Source organism: Daphnia pulicaria, chromosome 3, assembly GCF_021234035.1.
Source record: "Daphnia pulicaria isolate SC F1-1A chromosome 3, SC_F0-13Bv2, whole genome shotgun sequence".
Classification (NCBI taxonomy): Eukaryota; Metazoa; Arthropoda; class Branchiopoda; order Diplostraca; family Daphniidae; genus Daphnia; species Daphnia pulicaria.
Window position 1 is genome coordinate 11,838,263 of NC_060915.1, and position 20,053 is coordinate 11,858,315.

Genomic DNA, 20,053 nt, shown 5'->3' on the forward strand with positions numbered 1-20,053 from the left:
TTCGTGTCTCTCAACACATTAGTAGTGCTCGTTGAGTGCCGCCGACTGGCTATAATTCCTAATTCAAGACGGTTTCGTAATTAAATTCAGATCGCCCGCGCTTCAATTTCTCCGCCCGGGAGAAAAAGCGCGCTTCGCGTGCAGCTTCTTCAATCCGCATTTCAGGGCGATAATATGCAGGATCCTTTTTTGATTGATCGATCTAGGACAATAAGGTGAACAAGTCATGGCCATCATCCCGCTAGTCAAATATTTAACCTAAGAAAATGCCGCAATGCTTTTGTTATTCCCATTTTTGATCTTTCTTGGGACAGTGCCACTCGGGTGAAATTGCATTATTTCAATCTGGCGTTGCTGATGTGCTGCGCGAACAACACGAAGTATATAATTAGCTCTTCTTATTTTCTCGCTTAGTTATCCATGAAAAGAAGAATTTAAAGAATTTCTCGTCATGTCAAACCTGTAAAATTAATTGAATTAAAACAATGGTACAAGTTCCAGGCATGATGCAATTTCTTATCATTTCGTGTTTTCAATACAACGAAATATGTATTAATGCTGTTGGAATAATTAGATCGGATAATTATATCAGCTAATATTTGTTTTTCATTGCAATCTAAAATACGATTCAACTCTTATTTTTTCCAATAATAATCCGTATTAAGGTTTATAGTAGCCTAGGTCATTACACTATAATAAATTTTTATAAAAGAGTAAACCGACAAAATTGATCATAAGAAAAGGACGTTGGATTGCTGCACTGTTTATTGTAATATCATTACATCAGATTCTATTGGCTAGATGGAGTGTACGGCAACACATTTTAAGAAGCTGGCGGACGCCTTTAAGCAAAGGCATCCTCCTTATAGTGAAATCAGTAATAACATTAGATCACTTTGAGCTAAATTCTTTTGCCTGATGGGAAAGAATGGTCGTTCATAAGCAGAGAGCGCAGAATTTCAATCAAATCAGTCATAAGAATACATCTCGCAGTCAAGATTAAGTTAAATAAGGAAAGAAAAGCTGCCACAATGCGCCGATTGTCAAGAGTTGGCAACGGAAACAATCGTGGCTACAGAATAATTAACGGAGGCCTGTTGTCATCACTTGAAGGGCTAGGCAAGCTAGGAGAACGACTGCACTTATTTGCCGCTGCCAGTGCAAGTATTGAAGCTGGTGGTGCTTCTGCATGCAGCTGTCAAAATGGCAGTGTAAGTGCTAGTCGTGGTGGTGATGCTGGTGGATGTTCCGAAGGTAACCAAGAAACGACCACCTCGGACGCCTTCGGGGGCGTTGAATCCAGGCTGAACGACGAAAGGGACCATGGCGGGAGTAGAACGAGATTGGCGTTCAGCATCTTCAACTGGGGCGACGGCGACGACTTCGGGTTCACTAAAATAATTTCAAAAGTTGATTATAATTATACCGTAGTCTTATCAAATACTGCAGAGTGCATTAAATACTTACTCAGAGCGGGTGAAGATGCTGCCGGATTCGGATTCTTCCTCTTCGTCGTTGTAGAAAAGACCACGGGCCTTCTGGCTGGTGTTCAATCCAAGACCACGACGACGACGGCCGGATGGAGAGCAGATGGAGATGGCTCTGGCGGAGGTGGTGCAAGTGGTAGATGTAGTGATGGTGCTGGTAGATGTTGTCGTGGCCAAAGTGATGGTGACTGTTCCCAAGAAAAGGCGGCCATCCTGTTTCTGAACCTCATTTTCGAAAGAAGGAGTAGGAAGGCCGGCACGGAAGTAGCTGGATTGTTCGGGGTAAGCAGCAGCATCGTATTGTGGCATGGGAGGGTAGGCAGCAGGGTACGGAGCTGGGTAACCGTAGCCGCCGTAGCCTCCGTAGTAGGGATACTGAGGATCAGCCTCGGCGTTAGTGGCGACTGTGGCGGCCAAAACCAATAGGCAGCTGAGTGCGATATTCATGACTGGTTAGAAATGGAAAATCGAGTGTTTAAACAGATGAATTGGTTGTATTGGAGCTGCTTGAATTAGCTTCAATGTTTGTGGTTTCAGCAGTCACCGCCGTCTGCTTATATACGGAAGGGGAAAGATGGCTTTATCCCGCTTGCAATCCTGCTCAAGGTCCTATCAGTCCATTTGCTCCTGGCCTGATGGAAGTTTAATTGCATATGATTGGGTTTCCCAAACTATACGGTCTTTACGGGGTATCCATTTCGGAAGCCCACGGCTCCTTCGATATAGATTCGGTATATTGTCGATGAATCCAAAATCGAATTCATTGCATAACTATAACCGTTGAGTGTCCTCGAGACTCGGTATGCCCGAACGCAGACTTCCCTGTCGATTGATTCGAATGCCTCAGTCTACGTCCTACCTACTCGAAATTAGGGTTGGCCTATAGCCTATTACCGTTACGTCAATTGATATTTAATCAATGTAAAACGGGATTTCTTCCAATATATAACGTATTTGCTTTATAGAATTTCTCTACTAAATCCCATCTAAAAAAAATTCACAAAACAATCTGCATTAAATTTAGTTTTTCAGAAGCTGGATGATTGTCGATGACTGATGTTCTATGAATGAAATTAATTAATCGGGGTCATAATTAAATTAATTCAAGTCTGATTTTTTTTTCAATGAACCGATAAGTCGTAACGTGATGACGAGTGAAGGATGAAACATTGTGTTTGGGTTCTCCGGGGTTCTCTCGGATTTTTCATCAGTTTATTAAATTTTTAAATTTCAAAAGCGGAAATTGTTCCCCATAAAAAAAATTAAATTAAAATTAAATTAAATTAAATTTTACTGTGACAGCGACAGTGCTATTTACCTGACGATATTACAGAAAATTGTTTTAGTCGATTAAATTAAATTCAATATTATAATACATCGCTGAACGCACATCACCACCGTCTTTCACCAAAATAACCCGTATTCGAGTCCTTGTCCATCCAAAAGCGTGTATTTGTGTAAAATATTATAGTCTTCTATTTATTAATTTCATGAAACTGTTGTAAAATCAAAACCCATTTCATTTCTAAACTCACCTTCCTATTTTTTTATTTCTATAAAGTAAGTCCAAAAAAATTCGGAATCTACAATTCTTGGGGTCGGCTATAACTTCTGGTAGCCTATCATGTTGCGAAGTTGTGTCGATAAGTCTTACGGTTAATTCCTGAGGATCGCGGATCTTTATAGTTATTCTCAGTAACGCAATGCTGCTGACAGCGTAACAAAGTACGAGCATCTATCCAAGTCGGATATTCTACTTTAAACATTTGTTTGTTGCTTATTTGTAATTATTTCTTATTTTACAACTCCAATTTTTCTGAGAGCCCTATTCGTTTACTGAAAGGTGATCAAGAATGAATAAACGATATAGCAATGTCGTACAATTCGTTGCTGTACCTTATATTTTCTTATTAAGAAATATTCTTACATATAAAAAAAACACAATCGTGTTTAAATTCTAATACATTCATGTCTTGTTGTTGTTGCATTCGCGGTAATCAGCTACTATTTTGAAAAGCATTTGTTTTCTGGGTATGTATAAGAAAGTCGCCCGAAGTTTTCAATCAAATAAGTCAAATGAATACATCTCGAGGTCATAATCAAGTTAAATAATAAAGAGTTCAGATAGACTGCCACATCGAAATAATGTGAATAAAAGAGACAATCAACGTTAGATAATTGAAATTGATAATCAAATTAAAGAAGACGCGAAATTTATTTGCCGGTGCCCTGGCAAGTATTGAAGCTGGTGGTGCTTCTGCATGCAGCAGTCAAAATGGCAGTGTAAGTGCTAGTCGTGGTAATGATGCTGGTGGATGTTCCAAATGCAACATAGAAACGACCACCTCGGATGCCTTCTGGGGCGTTGAAACCGGGCTGGACGACGAAAGGAACAGTAGCGGGAGTAGAGCGGGACTGGCGTTCAGCAACATCTTCAACTGGGGCGACGGCGACGACTTCGGGTTCACTAAAATAATTTCAAAAGTTGATTATAATTATACCGTAGTCTTATCAAATACTGCAGAGTGCATTAAATACTTACTCAGAGCGGGTGAAGATGCTGCCGGTCTCGGATTCCTCCTCTTCGTCGTTGTAGAAAAGACCACGGGCCTTCTGGCTGGTGTTCAATCCAAGACCACGACGACGACGGCCGGATGGAGAGCAGATGGAGATGGCTCTGGCGGAAGTGGTGCAAGTGGTAGACAGGAGAACAGTGCTGGTGGATGTCGTCGTGGCCAAGGTGACGGTGACAGTTCCGAAGAACAGACGAGTGTCTGGTGAGTTCTCATTGTTCTCAATGGAGGGTTGAGGATAGCCGGCCCGGAAGTAACTTGGGTGAGGTTGGCCATAAGGAGCAGGAGGGTAAGGAAAGTGACCAGCTGGATTGCCATAACCGTAGCCACCGTAGCCTCCATAGTAGGGATACTGAGGATCAGCCTCGGCATATGTGGCCACTACGGCACCGAAAATGACAATTAAGCTGAGTAATAGATTCATTTTTTAAAATGTATTGGTTGATCAAAGCAAACAGAAGCGTGTGAATGCAAGAGAAACCAAGATGGGAAGTGATATACAACTTGTGTTTCGCTACCGACTTTTATAGCTTGGAATTTTTTTTATCGGAATTTCATTGGCAACATAATTATGCCGAGCCAATGAACGGGAAAAGTGAGCACTGGACATTAAGAAGTTGAACGACCTTTCCCATTTTGATATGCGAGTTCAAGAACAAAGACATTGACTGATTGATCCGTAATTAGGGTGTAAGCTCCGAAGGTTGCAACAAGACATGAAAGTTCAACCTTAGGGCAGATGCAGCAGTAGTACCTGTGTACAACCTATGATGCGATATACTAACTAATAAAATAATAATAAAAAATCCAATGAAACGAGTCTAGCATGTCTGAACATTAATTTGCTTGTATTTCTGATGGAACAAATAAAAATAAATATGTGTGTTTCGTCAGCTTGTTCATGCGAAATGTCAAAACACACGGCAGGGTTAAATTAATATTGAATGGCCAATTGTTGATGTCTAATTACTTATACGGAGATGTATATAATATGAAGAGGGAAGTGCGGGAGCAGATTAAATTGCGCAATGTAGAATCCAAAACAAACGCTTCACGGTTGGGTAGTTCATTCTTGTAATGAACAATTAACCAGAGACACAAGCTGCGAAGCCGCTAGTGCTGGCGCAAACAGCCGTAAGAACGGAAGTAAAAGTAGCAATGGCTGTCACTGTCGAGGTGGACACGCCCCAAGAGATGAGTTGACGTCCTATTACGCGGTTTCCGGACATGGAAGAGCGCAGAGAAGAGGAAGGCAGTTCCATACGAGCTTCACGGTTGATCTTAACATCCTCATTCAAAGCAGCGGGTAGCTCCGAATCCCTGTCAGTCAACCATCAAAATAATCAGTTGATAAAATTAAACAATTATAAGGGCTTTTTAAAATATAATAATACAATAAAAAAAAAATGAATTCTTACGGTTTTACTGAATCAATTTTTTCGTTAAACGCGGTTGCATCGTCGTCGTTGTGAAAGAGACCGCGACGTGAAGCGGAACGGCGACGGCGACCAGCCGGGGAGCAAGTGATCAAAGGCGCAGTGGACGTGGTGCAGAATTTGGTGATTGTGTTCGTTGTCGTAGTTATAGAAGTCGAGTAAGTTAATTTGATCAACGCTCCTCCGTTGTTACCCGACAGCAAATTAAAAAAGCGGGAGTCGTGCGGAATTCCGGCGGGTACGGACGGCTGCTGCTGCTGTGGCTCTTGTTGATAAGGAAAGCCGCCGCTTCGAAAGAATTCGGATGGCTGATGCGAAGATTCCAGCTGTGCTGATGGCTGATTGTTCACTGCATACACCGGTGACGGATACAGGTATTGCACTGGATAGGCAATCGGATGGTAGTAATGCTGCGGCTCTCCGGAAACAACAGCCAGAATTAAGAAACCAATTACCAACTCTAAACGGAACATTTTTTCGTGAGGATTTTAGACTGTCTCTGGCCGGAAGAAAGAGATTGGATTTTATGTCGCATATTTACACCCTCGACTCCCTTTTATACCAATTTTGAACCGAATCTTTCGTGTAGTATCTTGAGAGATGGGCTCAAAATAATGTCCGAATTTACTGCGTTGACGACATTGAGTGACATTTAGGGCGTTTCAACGAACCTGATTTTAACGAATCATTTTGATTTCTGCTGGTTACTATGTTATCATCTTTATGGGTTTTCTTGCCAGTCCGTCTGAAGAGCTTCGATTGAGTGAAGTTTTCAATTTCGTCACGCGATTCAGCATCGTCGGAAGAACGAACGTCATAATTCTAAGTATAGGGCAAGTGAGTCTGCATCGATGGAAGCTATTCCGAATTGTTGATGATATTCTTTTCTTTCTTTTGTCGGAATCAGAATTATTTTGCATCTCATGCCAATGTAATTGGATTTTCTCACGGGTCTTCAAAAAACAACAACAAACAAAGCGCTATAGTAGCACACAAGAACACGGGAATTCAGCATTCAATTATTAGGATTCGTTTTCATATCCTAGACAATAGTCCACATGACATCGGCTAAAGCCTTTGATATGGTGAAGCCGTGTTATTACGTTCACCCGATGATGACAGGTTAAGTTATTACATTTTTCATCGCGCGTCCATTCTTCAATGACATTGGCCTAAAGGGCTATACAAAAGTTCAACGTTCTTGACCCCAGCACATGAAAAAGTCGGTTGATTCAAAATAAAGCTTAATTCAAGCCTCGTTAGCAGTTTTTACAGATCATTTCACACACTGCCCCGCATATTGCCAATTTGTTCAATGACTTCAATCTCAATATTTCACTTCTTTCTTCTGATGCGAGTCGGGTTCTAGGCTATTTAAACAGGACAAATAATATTGAAAAATCAAACCATTAAATAAGAACAAGAAACGAGAAAGAAATCGGAATGCAGGTAGTAAAGATTCCAGTAAGTTTATTCACACTGTGGATGGAACGAATAATTTACGCCTTTTTTTTTTATTTCTTTCAGGATCAATGCACCAGAAATTCAAGACAATAATCTCATTTGAGAGAAATTTGGAATTCATAAAATTCGCTCGCGGGACGAAGAATATACAGAGACACAATCCATCAGATATAGACGAAAAAGAAAGACAACCTATACTCGCAGTTCGCTGATTGCTTCAGTAGCTGATGATACCTCTTGTTCAGAACGTGGAAATCATTAAAATCCCATTGCGATTCGGCCCACAGCGTGTAATGCTGTACTTTGCGTTCGTATTCGACAGACATGGCGGGGTCTATATTGTTGATGTGATTGATAACTTGCGCTAGGCTCTTGCGAACCGGCCAATATATTTTTTTTTTTTATAATTTAAATTTCTGTCGATATAAGAAGGTCACTCAACGGTTCAAATCTGTCTGAAATGTTTATTTTATTTTCGCCTGAATAAAAAAAAAATCTTTCTTTGTTCCGCAATCAAAGCTTCCAGAGAACAATGAACTCGTAAAATAGAAACAGGCTCTTCGATAGAATTGTGAGTCCACTTTGTTCTGTCATGATATCTAATATGTAATATGCAATATTACTGTGCCCTGGTGAGCAGCCAGAGCAACTGAGCAACTTTTAACTAACAAATTAGCTGTTACATAATAAATTAATGGAAAATAATCTGACAATTAGCATATTAAGGCTGATTGAATGTTGCTTACAAAATCGAAATATTAGCTACCAGTCTCAGTCTGCCATTAGTCCAGCACAAACATTCCATAATTCACAAATAGAAAAATTATTTTAACAGTCTGAAAATAATGCGTGCCATTGAGAAGTAATTTTGAAAAATGTATTCAGCTTAAAGTTTCAAGTACGCAAATTAAAAAATATCACATCGTTCACATTTTTAATTAAATAATGAAAAGAAAACTTATTTTCCAAAAGCGTAAACATATATCACATTTGTTCAAATGTCAACGCTGTACTACGGCAACACAGCATTTTTGAATTGAATTTAAAAATCCGTATTGTTTTCAAATGCCGCCATTGTGTCACATCGTAGTTCTCAACCCCCCGACAAATTCCTTTCAGTCCTCCCTGTCAAGTTTACCTGCTTCCAAGTTTTTTCAAGTAGAATCATTCGCAGTTGTATCCTCTGAAAGGTAAGGTCTCTTGCTAATGTATTTAAATCGTCGTAATGAAGATTACTTTCCATCTGCATAACTTTGTCACGTAGTGTTGTAACTTCTAACGTAACGTCTTTGTATTTTGGGCTTAGATTTATAGTTACATCATTCGATTTCATCTCGTGGCGTGCTCCTTGTAAGACTGCTGATTGCCCGATGAGTTTTACGAATCGACGTGGATTTTATCAAATTATCAGTCAAGCCATTGAAATAGTGTAACATCATGTCTGTGACACAAGTATTCCCCTCTGCTATATCGGTAACTATCAGTGTTGTGAATTATCTGCTAGAAATTTTACATGTATGTTTAATGGGATGGCAGGTCCATGATGAAGGTGAAAATATTGCTATGCCAAGAGGCAAGAGCAGTCTGGCACCAAGTGGGAATTTTAATGTATCAGCAATTAAGCAGAGGGCTGTTCTGGGAGACATTTGCAGCAACAGATCGGCTCTTACAAATGTCGTCTCTGAAGTTGATTTTAAGAAACCTCAACATGTGCCTTCCAAATCTGTTGCAAAGAAGCAAATTCAAGAAATAGAGAAGTAAATTATTGACTGTCTATGTGTGTCCTAAATCTTAAATCAAATATTCTCTAGTTTACCTCTTCCATCTGAAAAAGAAGTTGTCAAGCCTGCTGTAGAGGCTGAGAGACGATCATCATTTTCTTCTCAGAATTTGGAATTTGAAGATATTGACACTGAAACTAATCCCCAGCTAGTTGCCGTCTATGTCAAGGACATCTACAAGTATCTGAATGAGTTGGAGGTACTTTTTTCTTATACATTTATTTCTGTGTAGTGTTTTACTAAAATAATGTTAATGTAGGAGAAGACTGTCATCAAGTCCAATTACATGGAAATTGGTTACAAGATCAAGCCAAACATGCGTACAATTTTGATTGACTGGATGGTGGAAGTGCATGCTCGTTTCAAACTGCTCCAGGAAACATTGTACTTGACTGTGGCTACCATGGATCGTTTTCTTCAAGTGAGTTGCATTGTTGTTTCATTGTTTCCAATTAGTGTATTTTATTTTTCTCTCTAGATTGAGCCTTCTGTTGTGCGACATGATCTACAGCTTGTTGGCCTTACTTCCATGTTCATCGCTTCGAAATTCGAGGAGATGTACACTCCAGAGATTGACGATTTCGTTTTCATGTCGGACAAGGCCTACAACAAGAAGGAAATTCTGCGCATGGAGTTGCGTATCCTGAAGGCATTGGACTTCAATCTTGGTCGCCCTCTTCCTCTTCATTTCTTGCGCCGATACACTAAAGCTGCTACACACGTCTATGACTGGGTAAGTTGCATCGTATTATTCGCCTCGTCGATTCACCCGATTACAATTTTGCTCTGTGAAACGATTAGGTGGACGTTCTCCATCACACTTTGTCGAAGTATTTGATGGAATTGTCGCTGCCAGAATACGAGTTCTGCCATGTTATGCCATCACAACTTGCTGCAGCCTCGTTGTGCTTATCTCTCAAGTAAGTTTTTGTTCATTTGTGTACCGCATTGCATGTTTCATGTATTGTTGTTTTACGTTCAGAATTCTTGACGAACATGAAAACCCCATTGATGTTTTATGGAACGACACATTAATTTATTATTCTGGATACACTTACGAATCTCTGGAGCCGATTGTTGAGAAATTTTGTTCTTTGATTATCAAATCAGAAACAAGCAAGTATCAGGTGAGTTGTTTTTAATGTGTCGTGTTGTATGTTTATTAATTGCTTGTTGTTTTCGTAGGCTATTCGGAGAAAGTATCGTGTCTCGAAATTTTACCAAATCAGCACCCTTCCACATCTCAGGTCTCCAGCTACTCATGCCTTCTGTGCCAAGATGGCGCTGAAAAACTCGAATATTTAACCCATGTTTCTTATCCTAATGATGGTTGCTAATTTTAAACGGCACTTTTTTTTCTTTTTCAAGTCATTGACCGTGACTTTGTGTTTTCTAAATTTCAAATTATCTCGAACGTTCATGTATTTTTAATTCTCTTGCATTTGCGAAATTCTTCTTGGCTTCCACATGATATCCTAACAATTCGTATGGGTTTAGAGGCTTGTATACCGTAATACATAGATAAAAGAAATATATATTTTGCATAACCAAAAAATATCTACGCTTGTTTCTTTCTCTGAATTCTAAAGACGTGAACACTTGTTTCCCCTGGGTGTCTAGACTATCGGAGAGAAAAGTATAGGTATGTTCATGTTTGATGAAGAGCGCAGGACAACATCTAGTTTTCTTGAGAATTTGGGGCGTTTCGTGGAAACAGAACATGGATATTGAACATGCAAACTCAGTTCTTTGGCATTGTAAATTATCACCGTAAATGAGTGCGTTGACTTTTGCGCTAGTGGCTAATGCGGATATGCTAAATATAATTGCATACAACACTACACATGAAAGTGAAAGAAAGGCTACGATATCCTACAGCACTATTTGCGATTATATAGAGTACTAGACAAGTTGATCAAAATATATTCGTGTACAAAATCATTAAGGTAACTCTTGCATAGTATATTTAAAATTTTCCGCCGCTTCACATAAACAAACAGTATTGTTGAATTAATAGATAATTTTAATGGATATTAGTGAATGCATGAAATACGTAAATAACATACAGCACTAACAACATAGTAAATACGCCATTTAACTGGATTTCGCGGGATTTCGTCATTAGGGTGGGCATTAAGACAGGAACCGTCATCAAAGATTTATTTGCCGTGGGATCCGCATACTGGGTAACCAGTGGTGCTTTGACAAATGGCGGTTATTGAAGTAGTGGTTGTTGTCGTAGTAGTGGTGGTGACAGTTGAGGTTCCAAAGTACAGCAAAACGCGAGCTTGGCCGGCAGGGGCGTTGAATCCAGGCTGGACAACAAAAGGGATCGGGGCTGTTTCCTTGCGGACTTCTCGGCTAGGCTCAACTTCTGATTTCACAGGCTCAGTTTCCTCCCTGTCATCATAAACAAATATAACAAATTGTTGGGTGCAATACTTGACAAAACATTTTGAGCAGCAAATCATTTACTTGGCAGGTGACGGCAAAAAGATGCTGCCTTCTTCGGCCAGTTCCTCGTTCTCATTGTAGAAGAGCCCACGACCTTCCTTGTTTCCGCTCAAGTTAAGACCACGACGGCGTCGGCCGGAAGCGGTGCAGACGGAAAGGCCAGCAGTGGAAGTGGTGCAAGTGAATGTTTTAGTCGTTGTTGTGGTGCTAGTCGTCGTCGACAGAGTCAGCGACACTGTTTTAACGAGGAAACGCTCATCATTCTCCTCAGCGGTGAAAGAAGGCTGTGGGTTGCCAATTTCTTTTGCTGGGTCGTTGTTGGGAGTCGACTGGTTCTCGGCCGAAACCAAACAAATTACTACGGACAAGATGAAAAGGCTTGCGAGTTGGGGCCGCATTTTGTAAATTTGTGTTTATGGCGGTTGACTGAGAACCAGCAAGATAAGAAGTATTGATTGCAGATTTGTCGTTCTTTTTATACTGAACTCGCTTGGGAACCCGCCTCATTTTGCTGTGGCACTTAAACGAGTGTGAATAGAGTCGCTCAAGGGTTCACGTGTGTAATCTTCGATCCTTAAGTGATATTGCGCACAAAATAGTGTTTTGAACATCCCATTTTTTACTGCGGGCCATTGAGTAGTCTTCCTAATCAATCAAACTTCTTTCTAAGCAGAGGTTGCGAAACCCTCTCATCTTATTACATTTTCCGAGAACATGATTTGTACTTCTATTGTGTTTATGCATCCGATTGTGAAAGAAATGTAAAGTCAGAATATTTACATCAGATATGTTAAGTGTGATGAGAGGTCAGTAGCCAGTAGGTTAGCTGTTTATTGCGTATAAGATACGTACCACTAGATAGAATAGAATAATTTCTTAGCCTATCGTCGAGTGTCACACCGTACTGTTTTATTTTATCTCACATATGAGTCAATTTTGGATACTTTTCGGGTTTTCCCGTTGTCTCTTCGCATATTAATTTCCATTATTTATCTCTCTTGCATATGCTGATGTTATACTTTGTCAGACTAATTTTTAAATAGGTTTTTTCCCTCACGTCACGTTGGAATAGTTGCCTATGATAGAAAAAAAAATTCATTCTAACAGTTACCCCTGCAAGTTGTCGCTGTCATGAAAAAGATTACACATGTTTAAAATATGCTTATTCAAAGTGTATTCAGTTTTCCATGGGGGCGAGTTATCGTAACACCCAACAGGAACGACCGAGGACATAATATAACATCTTTAACAAAATCGCTTTAATTAATGTAAATATTTCATGAATGAATCAAGATCATAATCATTCGGAAAGCCGTCGGAATGGGAAGTCGGATAATAACGGACGAGGAGTCGATAGAACGAGAGTCAATCTGGTTCGATGAATCCTGAGAATAATTCTACGCGTTGCGATTTATTTTCTGCCCTGGGATCCGCACACCTGGAATCCGGTGGTGCTGATACAGATGGCCGTCAAGGAGGCGATGGAAGTGACGGTGGAAGTCGTCGTGATGGTCGACGTACGGAAAGCCAAGTAGACACGTCCTTGGCCTTGGGGAACCTCATACCCGGGTTGAACCTCGAACGGGATCGGCGTACTGGGAGTCTCTCTGCCTTCGCGAAGAGATACGACTCCAGATTCCACGGATGAACTCTCATCCCTAATACATAAATATAAGTCAGATCCATAAAAAAATGTGTTTTGCAATGAAAAAAAGAAAAAGACATTTACTTTGGTTGAGGCAGGAAAACGTTGTTGTTGTCGTCGTGTTCTTCATCCTCGTTGTAGAAAAGACCACGCCCTTCCTTGTTTCCGCTTAAATGGAGACCACGACGGCGTCGGCCGGAAGCGGTGCAGATTGAAAGGCCAGCAGTGGAAGTGGTGCAGGTTGTGACACTGGTGGTGGTTGAGGTGATGGTCAAAGTTTGAAGAGTAACCGACACAGTTTTGAAGATGAATCGACCTTCGCTGACTGGTTTGTTGTCGTCATAAGAAGGCTGTGGGCCGCCAGCTTGGAAGTTGTTCTCCGGTTGCGCCTCGGCGTAAACGCAGGCTGCTACAGCCAACATCAATATGCTGGAAATCAATAGTTTCATTTTTTATTTTTAATTAAAGAAAAGGTGACGATCGACAAAAGGTGGTTGGCAAAATAAAAAAGGTCGATTGCGGAATTCAAGAGCTATCTTGCTGAGTGATTGAGTGGGTTTATATGTGGACGTGGCTTTATATACTATTATGATCGCACGGCTCACTTTAGGTTTAGCTTTTCGGGTCAGCATATGTGTTGCACTAAATAGATATAGAACGTTATGCGCTGCGGGGTTGATGATCTTTTGATTAGTTTAATGGATGGTTCATCTAGTGTACAGTGTATGTGTATGTAGGCAAGAATCTGTTGAACAGGAGTTCAGCAGCAGCATTATTGCATTCGACCCGCGTTGCCTATGGACATTTTGATTTCTGGGCTACTTTTGTATCTATCGAACCAATAACGGATGTTCTTATTTTTAAACTTGTTTTTAAATGTGTTGATTGTCTGGTTTTCCTTATTTCTTCATCTTCTTGCAACACCGACCTTTTTGTTACAAGAAAATCAAGTAATCAACACAATTTTGCGAGAATTATACCCGAATGTTTCACCGGCAGTCAGTTAGCCTATTTCGTCAACTCTACTGTGAAGTGTTGTTGCTTAAAAATGAATTTGAAATGAAAAGGCACAAGAAATAATTTAGACAAATAACTTCAATAATAGTTCAATATCATCAATACCGCTTTTGCGGAATACTTACAATGTGACTTACATTCATTGTACAGACTTGAAATAGAATCCGTGTGGAACTGGTGAGTACTTCTAACTAAATTTCCTTACCAACCGACGTCAACTAGCTTGGCGATTGATCGGAAAAGTGAAAACTGAAAAGCAACCAGAATGAGAAGAAATATAACGCAGAAGCAATTTACTTTTCGCAACTGCTTGCGGGGAGACGCGAAATCTAATAAAAAAAATGTCCATAAATTAAAGGGTTTCTGCATCATCAACTATTTGATCGATTAGATAACGATGTTAAATGTACTGTAGCCCTCAGGCAATTCTGGAATTTTCCAGTAGCATATTATTCTTATCGAATAAGGGAAATAGAATGCGAATCCAGCCTAATCCATCTTTGATATTTCTATTAGTTTCTAAGAGAAATATAAAAACTTTAAAGCTGGACTAACAAACTACCATAACCAGAAATGTTATTTTGAATTTTTCACTGACCTGAACATCGCTACTGGACATTGATGTACCAGAAGACAAGGTTATTCCGTAAAGCCAATGAGCTTGCTTGCGGACACGCAGTGAGGCATCATTTGAAATCCCTGAAAATGAAAGGGTTTCGCTCTTTCGGAACAGTTTGATTGATTATCAATGAATTAAATTGCCGGTAAAGTAAAGCAAGGATCTGGCAATATAGCTTGCACTACCAAGATAATTTTCCTCTCCATTTAATGTTTGATTTAAAAAAAAAAATAACGCTTATGTACCCTTGAGCGACTCGTACACAACGTATGATTCGATATGAGCTCTAGAAGTTGTAGAACGGTTGGGTATATAAAGGTGGCTAAAGTCTTGAGCAGACACTTCTTAAAAGTCCGAGCTCTATCCGATTTATTACAAAGAAAAGGAAACCAACTAATTAAGAAAATGCAGTCTGCTTTCGCTAGTTTTTTATTCTTTTCCTTGGTTTTCTGTGCGTCAGCTCAGTACCAGTTAGATCCTGAACACTATTACAAGGATAATGTCCAACAAAGAGAAAATCCGCATCCTTCCTTTGACGTCGAGAAGGTTGATGAACGTTTTATCAAAACCGTGTCGCTGACTCTGTCAACGACCACCATCACCTCGACTACTACTGCGATATCCACATGCACCACTTCCACTGCTGGCCTTTCCGTCTGCACCGCTTCCGGCCGCCGTCGTCGTGGTCTTAACTTGAGCGGAAACAAGGAAGGTCGTGGGCTCTTCTACAATGAGAACGAGGAACTGGCCGAAGAAGGCAGCATCTTTTTGCCATCACCTGCCAAGTAAATGATTTGCTGCTCAAAATGTTTTGTCAAGTATTGCACCCAACAATTTGTTATATTTGTTTATGATGACAGGGAGGAAACTGAGCCTGTGAAATCAGAAGTTGAGCCTAGCCGAGAAGTCCGCAAGGAAACAGCCCCGATCCCTTTTGTTGTCCAGCCTGGATTCAACGCCCCTGCCGGCCAGGGTCGCGTTTTGCTGTACTTTGGAACCTCAACAACGACCACCACTGTTACGACAACTACCACCTCCTCATTGACTGCAGCTTGTCGTAGCACCACCGGATACCAGGTGTGCGGATCCAACGGCAAATAAATACTATAGGTTGATCTGCTTGCAGAATCTTGCATTATTGCATTATCCCAACCCAAACGACATCCGATTTTTTCTTCCAGCCTTCAAACTTTGAATTTAAATTATGGATTATTTATCCTGAAAAAAATGACTTGTTCAAACCATTTATATTGTATAGTAAGTAGTCATTTCCTTGATCGTTCGTTTTGGTACCCCTGCGTTATAGCCAGAAAATTCAAACCTGAATACACTTAAGTTTTAACGCCTAAGACCTGTTGGACTTTGGATTGTTTGGTTGATATGAAATCTTAAAGGAATAATAATGACAAATAATGAGATACGGTATCAATTCACAATAAATAATGAAAAAGAGATTCCACTTTCAAAAAATTCGTCTCCTGGTTACAGTGCATATCTTTGTTTAACGCTTGATGCATATAGCCTTTGGCTTAGAAATAGGTACTTCTTATAGTGTTTTCTTAGTTCGTGCTGGGGCGTGTGTGTGACTGCGTATTTATCTACTAGAATTTTAAATCAATAAGCTTTTTATTTTCAACTATTACTTTAACAAAATTCGGAAAATAAAAATCTAAGTTCGTTATTAATCGTTATTTGCCTTGATTCATGTGGGTTCACTTGTTCAGACTAAAAAAGAATAACTTGGGCAGCTCGCTGGTGATGCGCTTAAGTGTATTTTCTTCGTTATTAATCGTTATCGCTATCGTTATAGCAGCTAATTTCTTTAATGTTATGCGCGAGCCCAATAAAGCAAAATGCGGCAAAATGTAAGTAGTAGCGTATTTAATATTTTATTTAACTTATTTATTTTCTCTATCTACGATGGTCAATATTGAGTGATTTAGATTGGGGAACACGAACAATAGAAAAGCCTGTATAGAGCACACAAAATTCGTAAAATCAAATAATTTATCGACGGTTTCAAAATGTATTATTCATTTCACTTTACAACCATTTGTCCATTTCCCAAACGGAATGGGTCTCGATCACACCATAAATACAATAAAAATGGCCCAGTAATTCAATTAAATTCTTTCAACAAAGGTCTAAAAGGGTTGTTTTATTTTGTCATTTTGATAAATATACCAGAATTTGTCCCCCCTCCCCCCCAAAATTTTTGGTAGGGCAAAATTAATGCAAAAGATTGTCAAGCAAAACTTTATTTGCCAGTAGATCCACACAATTGGTACCCAGTGGTGCTTCGGCAGGCGGCAGTTAATGAAGTAGTGGTAGTTGTTGTAGAAGTGGTCGTGACAGTTGAGGTTCCAAAGTACAGCAAAACTCGGCCTTGGCCGGCAGGAGCGTTGAATCCGGGCTGGACGACAAATGGGACCGGTGCTGCTTCTTGCATGCGGACTTCTCGGGCTGGCTCAGCTACAGATTTCACGGCTTCATCTTGGTTTCTGTTGACACATAATTTAAAATAAAATCATTATAGAGTGGTCACCTTGTTTGTATACTCAAATTAATAAGCCGTAAGAAAATATTTACGTTTCAGGTAGAGGAAGGAAAATGCTGCCATCTTCGCTCTGTTCTTCTTGTTCGTTGTAGAAAAGACCGCGCCCTTCCTTGTTTCCGCCCAAGTTAAGACCACGACGACGGCGGCCGGAAGCGGTGCAGACGGAGAGACCGGCAGTGGAGGTGGTGCATGTTGTTACGCTAGTGGTAAGTTTAGTTAAATGGTAAGTTTAGTTGAGTTTAGTTAAGTTTAGTTAGTGATAAGTTTAGTTACGCAGTGGTAACTGTAGTGACGGTCAACGTTGTCAGAGTCCACGACGCTGTTTTGATGAAGCGGTCATCGGCCTTTATTTGATCAGCTTCAAACGATGGCTGTGGGCCAGCTCGGAAATTTGGTCCGGGATTTAATTCGTACTGGGCCGAAGAGCAGTAGACTGCCGACAAGATCAAGAGGCATTCGAATAGAAGTTGCATTGTGCTTTTCTTTTATATGAGACAAGAGCAAGAAATAGAACCTTCAAGATTTCCAAACTGTGAGTTTGATCTTCCTTTATATAGCTTAGCTTTATCCGCTGGGAACCGCCCAGTGAATTACGAGAAGGTGATGGAAAGAATCCCTTCAGCGTTTTTTACTTTTTAGGATATATATTTATTATAGGTATTAGTTCTTCTTTTTCTTGTAATCAATCAAATAAATTTTGAACCAGATGATTTTTGCAGTCTATCCTATTCCATGAATTCTCCGTCGTCTGAATTCGTGGTAACAGAGTTGTGCGGAGGGTTATGTGTATATTACATAGACATAACCCTCCGCATAACCGTATTTAGCGAGCTGAAAATCAGCCAAGCAAAATTGTCCAGCTTCTTTTCCCCTCATTTCCAGCTCATTTGATCAGGAGCATTAATATAGTTTATAAAAATGTAAATCTATTTGTTATTTGCTTCTTTACTATTTCAATGTCAACCGATGCCTTTTATTCTTTTCAAAATTCTGTGATAAAGAAAAATTATTTTCCCGAAATTTATGTCATCTATGTTTTAATAGTAAAATAATCATTCAACTCAAAAATATTTTAGAAAATGAGATTTAGAGAAATAAATTGAACATCTTATTTAAATGCTGATAAAATTTATTTAATTATTTTGGGAGAATAAAGGGTGCTGGGTGGCCACCTTAAAGAACAGAGCGAACGGACCAGGATGTACAAGTTTAGAATTTGAACACAAAATTTCAAATGTCAAGTTGTGCTGTGTGTGTGTAAATAAATACAGTATAAGTCATCTTCGACAGTCACATCGTGTAAACTTTTTTTTTTCATTTCAACGTGTTCTCCTGGTGAAGTTCCGAATGGATCGAAGTGGTTGGGGGGTAAAAGGTCCGTGATTCGATCAATCCTTATTTACCAAAGGCATTGCACACTTGGTATCCGGTGGTGCTTCGACAAGCGGCCGTCAGGGAAGCGGTGCTAGTTGAAGTCGAAGTCGACGTGATAGTTGTCGTGGCAAAAGCAAACAACAGCCGACCAAGACTGGGAGGAGCATCGAATCCAGGCTGGACGACAAAGGGGATCGGCTCCGGAGAAGCTCGGACTTCGCGGACAGAGTCAACTTCCGATTCCAATTGCTGCACGGACGGAGCGGCCTCCTCCTCTCTATATGCCAACAAATAATCAACGTACCAATTAGATTTCTAACTATAATTTTTTTGGGTGAAAATGAAACTGCTGTATACTTGACAGGTGATGGCAAAAAGATGCTGCCATCTTCACTGTATTCTTCTTTCTCGTTGTAGAAAAGACCGCGACCCTCCTTGTTTCCGCTCAAATGGAGACCACGACGGCGTCGGCCGGAAGCGGTGCAGACGGAAAGGCCGGCAGTAGAAGTCGTGCAGGTTGTGACACTGGTGGTAACTGTAGTGAAGGTTGACGTTTGGAGACTCAGCGTTACCGTTTTGAAGATGAAGCGGCCTTGGTTTTTCGATAGATCGACTTCATGAGAAGGCTGTGCTCTGCCAGCACGGAAGTTTTCCTCCTTATCGTTGTTGTTATCGCTTTTGGCCTGGACGAAAACGCATGCCGATGCAATCAAAATCACAAGACTGGAAAACAGGAACTGCATTCTTGAATGGGATATTTCCTCGATGCGACGAAACAATGTTGAATAAAATGACAAGAGGTTGAAATTTCCAGATATATGTGTCTCTCAGGACAGTTTGAATTTGAAGACGCTGACGTTATTTCTCTGCCTTTATATAGAAATTCACGGTTGACCTGGACGATTGAAAATCAGAATTTATTAATGGAGATGGCTATAGATGCAAAGCCGAAATTGACTTGCTGGAGGGTTGATGATGTTTTGATGGGTAATTTTTTTTTGTTGTGTTTATGTAGGGAACTATCCTTTGATAAGAGACATTATTAATAAATTATTATTTCCTTTTTTTTTGGCCACCATACATTCCGTGTTTTCGGTCTTCAACTGATGGGTAGATGGCTTACTTTTACAAGCCTTTTCTTCTATACATAACAACGCATATTACTCCCGTATTCGTATCCATAGTCCATACCCCAACAATAGGTAGCACGGTTAAAAAGGATATCGCCATCGCGAAATATGTCACTGCCGATGGCTAGCGCTGCAACGCATATAACTCTTCTGAAACGCTAAGAAAATGGAATAATTGTTAAAAATTTAAAGGACCATTTTTGCCTGGATATTGAAGGATGTTAAAAAGACGTAACAGACATTGCAATATTCTGACGCAACATAACATTACATTGCGTATTTTCCTGACCGTTATCTCGGCTTATATCACGTCATCGTATAGAAATAGTAAAATATGCATTATGTGTAACTTATCGTAGGTCAGTGTACTCATCAATAACTTTCGAAGTCGTATTATAATTAGAAAAAACTTTTACAAGTATAACGATATAACGAAGTTATCGTAGTATTTCGTGCATACGTAGCTTAAAATGACTTTCACAACAGCGATTGTCAGTCCGACAATAAAAGCGGATA

General features: G+C 40.0%; 7 protein-coding genes across 9 annotated transcripts; 2 read left to right on the top strand and 5 right to left on the bottom strand.

The window, feature by feature from the left end:
- Nucleotides 1-747: 747 nt before the first annotated feature.
- Nucleotides 748-2,030, bottom strand: LOC124328840. The gene is made up of 2 exons (XM_046787651.1): nt 1,468-2,030; nt 748-1,392 (listed from the first exon to the last, which is right to left on the bottom strand). The coding sequence occupies exons 1-2, from the start codon at nt 1,932-1,934 to the stop codon at nt 1,143-1,145; spliced, it is 717 nt and encodes a 238-aa protein (XP_046643607.1). The 5' UTR covers nt 1,935-2,030; the 3' UTR covers nt 748-1,142.
- Nucleotides 2,031-3,370: 1,340 nt separating this feature from the next.
- Nucleotides 3,371-4,563, bottom strand: LOC124328841. Its single transcript, XM_046787652.1, has 2 exons — nt 4,030-4,563; nt 3,371-3,954 (listed from the first exon to the last, which is right to left on the bottom strand). The coding sequence occupies exons 1-2, from the start codon at nt 4,482-4,484 to the stop codon at nt 3,702-3,704; spliced, it is 708 nt and encodes a 235-aa protein (XP_046643608.1). The 5' UTR covers nt 4,485-4,563; the 3' UTR covers nt 3,371-3,701.
- A 326-nt stretch (nt 4,564-4,889) lies between these two features.
- Nucleotides 4,890-6,012, bottom strand: LOC124329417. Its single transcript, XM_046788479.1, has 2 exons — nt 5,479-6,012; nt 4,890-5,380 (listed from the first exon to the last, which is right to left on the bottom strand). Exons 1-2 carry the CDS (start codon nt 5,967-5,969, stop codon nt 5,146-5,148), a joined length of 726 nt encoding a protein of 241 aa, XP_046644435.1. The 5' UTR covers nt 5,970-6,012; the 3' UTR covers nt 4,890-5,145.
- Nucleotides 6,013-8,026: 2,014 nt separating this feature from the next.
- On the top strand, nt 8,027-10,207 carry LOC124328285 (G2/mitotic-specific cyclin-B-like). Its single transcript, XM_046786993.1, has 9 exons — nt 8,027-8,150; nt 8,267-8,433; nt 8,497-8,717; nt 8,772-8,940; nt 9,001-9,162; nt 9,220-9,474; nt 9,543-9,661; nt 9,724-9,868; nt 9,927-10,207. The coding sequence occupies exons 2-9, from the start codon at nt 8,398-8,400 to the stop codon at nt 10,044-10,046; spliced, it is 1,227 nt and encodes a 408-aa protein (XP_046642949.1). The 5' UTR covers nt 8,027-8,150; nt 8,267-8,397; the 3' UTR covers nt 10,047-10,207.
- A 479-nt stretch (nt 10,208-10,686) lies between these two features.
- LOC124329354 lies at nt 10,687-19,256 on the bottom strand. Of its 3 annotated transcripts, none has more exons than XR_006916755.1 (2): nt 11,217-11,250; nt 10,687-11,141 (listed from the first exon to the last, which is right to left on the bottom strand). XR_006916755.1 is itself a non-coding variant. In XM_046788406.1 (2 exons), the coding sequence occupies exons 1-2, from the start codon at nt 19,148-19,150 to the stop codon at nt 10,901-10,903; spliced, it is 627 nt and encodes a 208-aa protein (XP_046644362.1). In that variant the 5' UTR covers nt 19,151-19,249; the 3' UTR covers nt 10,687-10,900. The 3 variants fall into 3 exon arrangements, 2 of the variants coding, with proteins under 2 accessions (XP_046644362.1, XP_046644361.1); XM_046788406.1 differs by lacking the exon at nt 11,217-11,250 and adding an exon at nt 18,765-19,249; XM_046788405.1 differs by lacking the exons at nt 10,687-11,141; nt 11,217-11,250 and adding exons at nt 18,145-18,684; nt 18,765-19,256.
- On the bottom strand, nt 12,353-13,403 carry LOC124329355. Its single transcript, XM_046788407.1, has 2 exons — nt 12,925-13,403; nt 12,353-12,853 (listed from the first exon to the last, which is right to left on the bottom strand). Exons 1-2 carry the CDS (start codon nt 13,287-13,289, stop codon nt 12,607-12,609), a joined length of 612 nt encoding a protein of 203 aa, XP_046644363.1. The 5' UTR covers nt 13,290-13,403; the 3' UTR covers nt 12,353-12,606.
- LOC124329353 lies at nt 14,810-15,825 on the top strand. The gene is made up of 2 exons (XM_046788403.1): nt 14,810-15,261; nt 15,337-15,825. The coding sequence occupies exons 1-2, from the start codon at nt 14,882-14,884 to the stop codon at nt 15,575-15,577; spliced, it is 621 nt and encodes a 206-aa protein (XP_046644359.1). The 5' UTR covers nt 14,810-14,881; the 3' UTR covers nt 15,578-15,825.
- Nucleotides 19,257-20,053: the final 797 nt, after the last annotated feature.